The sequence below is a fragment of the Neophocaena asiaeorientalis genome, unplaced genomic scaffold, assembly GCF_003031525.2.
Source record: "Neophocaena asiaeorientalis asiaeorientalis breed wild unplaced genomic scaffold, Neophocaena_asiaeorientalis_V1.1 scaffold938, whole genome shotgun sequence".
NCBI classification, from domain to species: domain Eukaryota; kingdom Metazoa; phylum Chordata; class Mammalia; order Artiodactyla; family Phocoenidae; genus Neophocaena; species Neophocaena asiaeorientalis.
In genome coordinates this window covers 266,472-276,533 of record NW_020175671.1, presented here as the reverse complement: position 1 = coordinate 276,533, position 10,062 = coordinate 266,472, and the positions used below count along the sequence as shown (strand labels likewise).

The window sequence follows — 10,062 nt, the reverse complement described above, 5'->3', positions numbered from 1 at the left end:
TATAGCAGTCTATATATATACATAATTATTTTAAGTTGCTGATCTCTTAGTTTGAATACATTTTAACAACCCTACATTTTGACTCCACAGCATTTACTGTTTTTGACATATTTTACAACTTTTTGTTTTGTGTATCCCTTAACTACTTATTGTGGATGTAGATGATTTGACTACTTTTGTCTTTTAGCCTCCATTCTAGCTTTATAAGGGGTTGATCTACTACCTTTACTTATATTTGCCTTTACCAGTGAAATTTTTCCTTTTGTAATTTTCATATTTCTAGCTGTGGCCTTTTCTTTTTTGCTTAGAGAAGTGCCTTTACCATATCTTAGAAAGTTGAATTCCTGTTGCTGAACTCTTTTAGCTTTTGCTCATCTGTAAAACTTTTGATATTTCCTTCAAATCTGAATGAGACTGTTGCTGAGTAGAGTGTTCTTGGTTGTAAGTCTTTCTCTTTCATCATTTAAACTATATCATGCCACTCGCTTCTGGCCTACAGAGCTTCTGCTGAAAAGTCAGCTGATAGCCATATGGGATTCCATGGTATGTAACTTATTGATTTTCCCTTGCTGCTTTAAATATTCTCTCTTTATCTTTAATTTTTGACATTTTAATCACAATGTGCCTTAGCGTCATCTCTTTAGTGTTGATCCTGTTTGGGACTCTCTGTGCTTCCTGGACCTGGAGGTGTGTTTCCTTTCCCAGGTTAGGGACGTCTTCAGTTTTTTTGTCTTCAAATATGTCCTTTCTTTCTCTCTTTTCTTTTGGGACCCCTAAAATGTGAATGTTAATATTGATGTTGTCCCAGAGGTCTCTTAAACTATCTTCATTATTTTATCCTTTTTTTTTTTTTTTTCAATTCAACTTGAGGGATTTCTGATACTCTGTCTTCCAGGTCAGTGATCCATTCCTCTGTATCATCTAATCTACGGTTGATTTATTCCAGTGAATTTTAAATTTCATTTACTGTATTCATCTCTTTTTGGTTCTTTTTTAAATTTTCAAACTGTTTGTTAAACTTCTGTGTTCATCCATTTTTCTCCCAAGTTCTTTGAGCATCTTTATGATTATTATCTTGAACTCTTTATCAGGTAGATTGCTTATCCCTACTTCACTTTATTGTTTTTCTGGGGTTTTATCTTGTTTCTTCATTTGAAACATATAAAGCAGCAAATATTTGATACACACAACAACATGTTTGATTCTCAAAAATGTGTGCTAAGGCAAAGAAGACAGTTATTGTATGATTTGCAAGTACATGAAACTTTAGAGGCAAAACTAATCTAGATTTATAAAAATATATAAATACAAATATATAGAAAAACTCTTCTGCTCTCATGGAATTTAGTTCAATTTTAGCAGAGAGGTAAGATCAGTCTTCAAGTGTGTTCTGAACAAGTTCATGAGTGACAAATAAGTACCACCATCTAAGAGCTAGAAGATCTGGTAACAAAAAAGGAGAAATTCATCTTCTCTATCAGAAATGGTAAATGGCCAGACACAGGACTGTAGTCAAGCCACAGCAATATTTTGTTCAACCCAGGTGGTGGCTTATTTTTCTCCCTAAATTAAATATTTTCTGACATTTGGGAATTGGGAGATTTCACATGAAAATAAATATCAATTTTTGACCTTCTCTTGAAAAGACCAGAATCCCCAGTATTCTGAAGCCTGCTTTCCCTGCTGGCAGTAATAAGTTAAAGCTGAGTGCCTTAGTCGCATCAGGCAGTCTCTGGCCTCCTCCACCCATCTAGCTCCTATATATGTCCATGCTTCTTGCTTTTACCAAAAAGCATCTGAGCTAATGAGCCCTGATATGTACTCATCTCTGACACCTGTTTCCTTATCAAATGTTTCCTTTCACTTTTCCTCTGGTGCTTTGCTGACACCATCTTATATCAGGCCCCCAGTGATACATACTCACCAGTCAGAGAGCCTCCTACAGAATCCACCTCATTCTCATCTCTCCCACTCAGTGCAACATGCCTTTGCCAGTAGGCAGCATCCTATAGGTCAGGATGAAAGTTAAGAGGAGAGGCAGGGTCATTGACAGAGTGGGAGTCTAAAGTAGATGCCATAAGTTATAGGCCTAAGACAAGAGGGTCAGGATGAGTAAAGAATTATCAGAAGTGGTAGGTAAATAGAGAACAAGAAGGCAAAGTACAAAGATGAACTAAAAAGGGGATTGGAAATGGTCAATAAGCACATGAAAAGATGCTCAACATCATCAGACACTAGGGAGGTTACAATTAAATCCACAGTGAGACACCACTACACACCCACTAGGACGACCAAAATTAAAAAGACTGACAATACCAGTGATTGTAGAGCAACTGGAATTCCTGTATGTTGCTAGCAGGAATGTAAAGTAGTACAACCACAGTAAAAAACAAGATCTTACTGTATAGCACAGGGAAATATATTCAATATCCTGTGATAAACCATAATGGAAAAGAATATGAAATATATTATGTGTATATATGTATAAGTTAATCACTTTGCTGTACACCAGAAACTAACACATTATAAATCAACTATACATCAATAATAAATAAATACATAAATAATAAAATGGGACAACCACTTTGGAAAATAGTTTGGCAGTTAATAGTGTACGCAGGTTAAACATACACTTACTGTAGGAGTTTACCCCTCAAGAATGAAGACATGTGGCCATCAAGCCCTTTTACATGAATGTTGATAGCAGATTTATTCATAAGCCCCATACTGAAAACAACCCAAATGCCCATATGTAAGTAATGGATAAACAAATGTAGACTGTCCAAGGGTCTGAGAGAACTTTTTGAAGTGATAGAAATATTCTACATCTTGATTGTGATGGTGGCTACATAGGTGTGTATAGTTGTTACAGGTGTGTATAGTCATATATAGGCATGTGTAGTATATAGAACTATATACTTAAACTATATGTATATTATTGTAAGTTTTACCATAATAAAGTTGATTAAATAAAAATACTTAAAAATAAGACAGGACAGGCAGTCATAGGAGGGAGACAAATGGACAACCAAGACAGGAAGCAAAGCAGAGGTGAGCAGCAAAGAGCATAAGATATTATAAACAAAGACAGCAAGGTGCTAACTTGGGGCCCAGATAGATTCTTGAAAATCCTCCCAGTGAAATTGCAGTTCTAATCATACCAATTGTCTTATTATCTCTGTCAGTCCTTGCTAATTCTTCTCTTATGCTGGTAATCAGTCTGTTTCCTAGAAACTGACATGACTTCCTTCTTTCTTCTCTAATTCCTACCCCTAAATCAATTTCTGTTTTACCCTTGAAGTTATCTCTTTACTGCCTCTGCCCTAGCTTAACAATTCTTGAATGAATCTGTATCATGCAATTAAGACCTTGGTTACTTTCTAGTTGGGTTGCTTTTACCTACAAGTCTACTGTAAACTGGTTAAAGGAAGATTTCTTATATTTATACAATTGTTACCTCCTTTCCCACATCCCATGCAATGTTCAGGGAAATGTGTCAGCATATGTCTTTAATTTGTCCTCTTCTTTTCATCCCCCCCACCACTATCCTAGGTTGTTGTCTCTTGCATGGTCTATTGCAGTATTTCTTTTCCTTTCTTACAGCTCCTTGTTGTCCAGACAGCAGTGAGATTGATGCCTTTTAAAAGTAGATCAGATGATTTTACTTATTTCCTTTAAATGCTTCTATATCTTCCCATTGCACTTAGAGTAAAATCTAGTCCCTCCCACGTCGACACTGTCTTCACCATCTTCACCATCCACATTTCCCCTACGCACTGTGCCTCACCAAACCAAGCCCTCTCCCAGCCCAGGGCCTCTGTGCTGCTCTTCTTTCTCCTAGAATCCTTTTCTTCCTACTCTTTCTGTGGCTTCTCATGTTTCAAAATTCAACTGGAATGTCATTCCTCTGAGGCCTCTGCAAAGGGGTATCCACCTCCCTGCATAAAAAGTATTTTATATCACATAACCTTGTTAATTTCTTTTCAGGGAACTTAGCATATCTGAAATCTACCTTGATTATGTATTTCTTTAATGGCTTACTGTTCATCTCCTTCCATCAGTTAATAACCATCAAGAAGACAGAGATCTTTTCTACCTCGCTTGTTGCTATATCCCCAACACCTAGCATGGTGCTTGGCTTTTTGAAGACACTCAATAAATAATCATTGACTGAATGACAAGTGAAAATATAATAGGCAAATAATAACCAAATAACCAAATAATAACTCGGTGTTTGCTCTTGTTTTTCCTGAATTTTCTTTTCCTAAAGCTCTTTTTTTTTTTACCTAATTTTTACAGGTACTTCTATTGTGACTATAAAAGCTTTTGCTACTGACTCAGTTCAGGACAACATTAAATATTCAATTTTTAGTGGAAATGAAGATGGAGTTTTTTCCTTGTGCTCCAACTCAGGTAATCCTTCTCTACCTTCTAATAGCTTTATTTTCTGCTCCACTTAATGTTACTAATAAGACATACTTCTGCAAAGAAAACTCAAAATTTGAAAGGTAGAAATTAGAAGTAAATAATTTAAAAGGTAAACAACAGAGTTTTTTATTCTGGCTGATGAGAAATCAAGAACTATTTGTTTACATATATTCCTTAAGAAGTCTATTCCCATTTCCAAATTAAACAGTACCTATCCTACCCTACTTGTTATTTGATGATAACATGGTTTCTATTTATGATTTACCTATCCATTTGGGAGAATTGGAGATGTAGTAGGGAGATCAGTGAGAATGGGTTTGAATTGAAAATAAGCACACATGTGTAGCCTTAGGAAATTTTCATCAGAGATTCTTCTGACTTGCCACTTAATGTCAACAGTGCAACAAAAAAGGATGGCTGGAAAGGTTTCTATGTGGTGGTAAAGAAATTACTTCCAAACACAGCATGTATTAAATTTAGCTTTAATAAGACCATTATTGTGCTTTAAATGAATACCAATTGATTATTTGGAACATACTTTTTTTAACTAACAACTATGTAGTGGATATGTATCTACTGCTTCGTTGTTAACCTCAAGAAGAATGTTTTTAATAATTTCTATATTACCATACAACTGCCTTATTTAATCCATACTATGTGCACATGGGAAGAATTGAGAGGGGTCATTTCTTAAGCAAAAGCCTTCTCATCCAGGGTAACGTTACGACTTTTTGGTCCATGCAGCCTTTGCCCAGCAACCTCTCTAAGGTAGCCTGCAAGAAGTCTTCATCTCTTCACCCTATCATTTAGTTAAGGGGTGATGCAGAAAACCTGTTGGCAAGAAGACCATTTGCAAATACCACCAAGCTTTAAGTTTCTAGCAGTCGGGTGTCTGAGGGTTCTGGGAAAGGAGCTGAGATTAGAACATTGAGGAAGAAGGTGAATATCAGAGTATGCACATTTTCCCAGGTCACCCAAATCCTTCTGCCATCACACACCTAACATGGCCCAGGTTTGGCCTTATTTTCTATAGTCTCTCATTAAAATGCAGATAAAATATGCCTAGGGTTAGTTCAAAGAAGTCATCCACAGAAAACTCTTTATTTTTTAATTAAGAAATCATTTATTTAAGTTGAAATGTATTTCAAAATTTTATTGTGAAATAGCTACAAGATGGTATGTTGAGGTATACAACTGTTTAATGGACAGTAGTAAAATAAAAGCCCATGTCTTTGCCACCCATCTCCAGAGATTAGACATGGCTAGAAACTCAGGAAGCCCCTGTGTGTCCCTTCCCTCTCACATCTGTCTTATTTCACCCCAGAGGTCATTGGCAAATCAGTAATCTGAATTTGGTATTGATCCCTGCCTTTTCTTCATTATAATTTTCCCACCCCATTTGAATCCCTAAAAAATGCGTTATTTAGTTTTACTTTGATTTAAACATCATAATAGAATTATGTTGAATGAACTCCTCTACGGCTTGATTTTTTGCTCAACATTTTTACTATGATGTGTAGTGCATAAGCCATTATGAACACATGAAGGAAGAATAGCAAAGAATGATATGTACCTGCTGCCAAGGCTATAAAATAGAATACCATCATTATCACCAATGCTCCCTTTGGGCCCTTTTGTGATTGCACCTTTTCTCCACACTGCTCCAGGCTGATTAATGCCAAGACTTCAAGGATAATCATCCCCTTGTGACTTACAGTAAATGTATTCCTACAAATAGGAATATAGTAAAAGCGTTGATTTTGCTTTGAAATTTACATAAATGGATTCATAATCTATGTATTCTATTGATATTGTTTTTTAAATTCAAAGTTAGAATCACCCATGTTAATGTGTGTAGCTGGGTTCTTTAATTTTCATTGCTTTACGGTATTCTATTGTAAGTCTATATCACAACTTATTTATCAATGTGCTGTTGATGGACAGCAAGGTTTCTCTGTCTGGGGATATAATGAACAATCTTGCATGTGTCTTCTGGTGCACATGTAAGGAGTTCTGTAGGCCCTAGAGTGTAGGTTGGGCATGTATCTCAGAGGGTGCCTATGTGCAGCTATACAGATAGTGCCAAATTGTGTTATGAAGTGGTTCATCCGACTTTATATTCCACCAGCATTGAATGAGAACTGTCACAGTTGTCCATGTCCTACTTTCTATTGCCAATCTGGTGGGTGTGAAACGTTATCCCACTGTGGTTGTAACTTACATTTCCCTTAGTACGAATATATTTGAGCATTTTTTCATAGTTTATTGACTATTTCTGTTTTCTTCTATGTGAAATGCATATTGATATCTTTTGCTTATTTTTCTGCTAAGTTTTTTGTGTTTTACTTGTTGAAATGTAAGGATTTTTAATATATTTTTATTAGTGTTTATCCTTTGTTTTTTGTTACAATTTTTTTAATAATTTGTGACTTGTCTTTCACTCTCATTAAGGCACGTTTTGAGTTTAACGTTAGAATGAATCAGTCTTATTTTATGATTTGCCTTTTTTGTAGGCTGTTTAAGAAATTCTTCCTCACAGTGGGATCATGAAGATATTCTTACATTGTCTTTTAAATTTTTTATAGTTTTCCTGTGTTTCACATTTATATCTTTAGTGCATCTAGGATTGATTTTTGTGTTTTACGTGAGTTAGAGAAAGCTTTTCTTTTTTTCTTTTCCTCTCTTCTCTTCTCCTCTCCTCTTCTCTACTTTCCTTTTCCTTTCTTGTTTGTCAACCAGGACTCCCAGTTATTCCAATGGCCTTATTACCGTGTGATCTACAGTACCAGCATGGTCATACATCATGCTTCCTGACGCTACTGGACTCTCGACTCTTTTCCATTCTTCTCTTTGTCTATCCAAACACTGACACCACACTGTCTTAATTACATTTGCTTTATAAATCTTCATATCAGGGAAGCAGCAACCCCACAATATTTACCCCATCTTCATATTCTTCCTCATGAGTATATTAGCTGTTATTGTCTATCTGGCTCTAATATAAAGCATTGTATCCACTTGTTAAGTTCTACACACACACACACACACACACACACACACACACACGCCTATTGGGATTGTTTTTCCATGGAAAGGATATTTATTCATGAATTTTGGGATTATATACAGCTGTTCACACCTTCATGCATGTAACCCATGTAACTATGGCATACACATTTGATTTCAGGTGGAACCTTACCCTAATTAACAACAACAACAACAACAACAAATCTCAAAAAAATCATATAGCTCCAATCTAGAATTTAAGTAACTTAATCATCAGGCCAAAGTGTCCTTCCTTTAAATCTCACAAAGTCCTGCATAGCTATGCATTGTAGGTAATAATCATCTACGAAAACTTTTCTTGACTGACTTTTAAAAAAATTGTTGTAAGAACAATTAACATGAGATCTCTCTTAACACATCTTAAGTGCACAAAACTGTATGTTAACCATAGGCATGGCACTGTGCAGCAGAGCTCTAGAACCTGCTCATCTTGAATAACTGAGGCTTCATTTCCCTCTAACCTGCAACTCCCTGTTTCCCATGCCCCTACCCATGGCAACCACCATTCTACTCTCTGCTTCTGAATTTGACTACTTTAGATACCTCACATAAGGGGAATCAAGTAATATTTCTTTTTTCTGTGACTGGCACATTTCACTAAACATATGTCCTCAAGGTTCACCCAGGTCATATATGGCAGGATGTTCTTTGTTAAGGCTGAATAATCTGTCATTGTAGGTATACACCACATTCTCTTTATCCATTCATCCACCAATGGACATTTAGGTTGTTGGAATTTCTACTGGAATTATATTAATTCTAAATATCAATTTGGGGAAAATGTGTATCTTTACAGTATTATCGTCGAATCCAGGAATAATATGGAAAATCACACCAATTACTTGTTAATAATTTAATAAAATTACTGTTTCTTTAATAATTGTAATAAAGATTTTTCTATAGCATATTTCTTGTTAGATTTAGCCTAATATTTTATACTTCTTGCTGAGGTAAATGAAAATAGTGCTTTTTCTATTTTTTTTTTTTAAAGATTTTTTTGATAGGGACCATTTTTAAAGTCTTTATTGAATTTGTTACTATATTGCTTCTGTTTTACGTTTTGGTTTTTTGGCTGCGAGACATGTGGGATCTTAGCTCCCCGACCAGGGGTCGAAGCTGCACCCCCTACACTGGAAGGTGAAGTCTTAACCACTGGACCGCCATGGAAGTCCCCCAAAATGCTTTTTCTGACAGTGTTGGTGTGTACACTTGAAATTAACTTTTATATTTTAATTTTGTATCTAGCAAACTTGTAAACTCTTATTGATTCTGATATTTTTCTGAACATTCAACGTATACAATCATCTGGGAATGACCATTTTTCTCTGTTTGTTGGAAGTTATATAGCTTTTTCTTTCTTTTAGTGGTTAGCTTAGCTATTATTTTTTTATTATTATTATTTTTGCAGTACGTGGGCCTCTCACCGTTGTGGTCTCTCCCATTGTGGAGCACAGGCTCCAGATGCGCAGGCCCAGCGGCCATGGCTCATGGACCCAGCCACTCTGCAGCATGTGGGATCTTCCCAGACTGGGGCACAAACCCGTGTCCCCTGCATCGGCAGGCGGACTCTCAACCACTGCACCACCAGGGAAGCCCTAGCCTAGCTATTTTGACATCTACAATTAAAGCCTAACATTAATCAATATCGTGCTCCTAAATAATATACGAGACTTAGAATTCTTTATCTTCTAATATCCCTTTTCCAATTTATAAAATTTTTTTGACCACAATTTTAGTTCTTTCAAATTAAGCATTATTAATATTTTAAAATTTACCTGCTTCTTTGCTACTCTCTTTGCTAACTGTTCTTTCTTCCATCTCAGACTTTCCTCTGGAATCATTTTACTTCTACCTAAAGTACATCCTTTTGTGAGAGTCTGTTGCAGTAAACTCTCTCACATTTTAGTTGTCTAAAAAAGTCTTTAATACTTGTTTTAATACTTGTCTTTAATACTTGTTTTTAAGAGATATTTTTGCTGGGTTTAGAATTCCAGGTTCATAGTTATTTTCTCATCATAGTTAAGATATTACCCTACTGTCTTCTGGTTTCCACTTGTTGCATTAAGAAATCAGCTGTTGATCTAAATACCACTTATTTGTACCTTTCTTTGGAACTCCACTTAGACAAATATTGGGGTCATATCACTCTCTCCTACATCTTTTTCAAATTTTTCATCTCTGTGTGCCTCTTCTCTTCAGCCTAAGGAACTATACTTTTCATTTCCAGAGGTTATCTTGGATTCTTTTTCAACTCTTTTTGGTGTTTTAAAAAAATAACCTTTTGTTCCTTGCTAATGCTTCCAACCTTCTTTTTTATATATTTAAATATTTAATAATTACATATTTTGTGTCCAATAATTTCTGCATCTTAAGTCTTTGAAGATTTATTCTGTTATCTATGGATTTGCTGGCTATCATTCATGATGCATTGCTTCTCTGTGATTTTTGTGCTTGTTAACTATAAGCTACTCCATTGTCCTGGAAACTTTTTCTTTGAGGATTCTTTGAAGCCTGGGTTGAATTTTTTCCCTAAAGGAAGGATGTGTTTTTCTTTCTGCAAATCACCTA

The 10,062-nt window shown here is 35.6% G+C and overlaps 1 protein-coding gene across 2 annotated transcripts in view; it reads left to right on the top strand.

Moving 5' to 3' along the window:
- DCHS2 (dachsous cadherin-related 2) overlaps nt 1-10,062 on the top strand; it is a 278,660-nt gene that overhangs the window by 235,410 nt on the left and 33,188 nt on the right. The window contains exons 14-15 of one of the 2 annotated variants that reach the window (XM_024731772.1): nt 860-895; nt 4,300-4,413. In XM_024731772.1, the coding sequence (XP_024587540.1) occupies nt 860-895; nt 4,300-4,413 (150 nt within the window). The remainder of the gene's footprint in view (nt 1-859; nt 896-4,299; nt 4,414-10,062) is intronic. The other variant, XM_024731773.1, reaches the window with a different exon arrangement.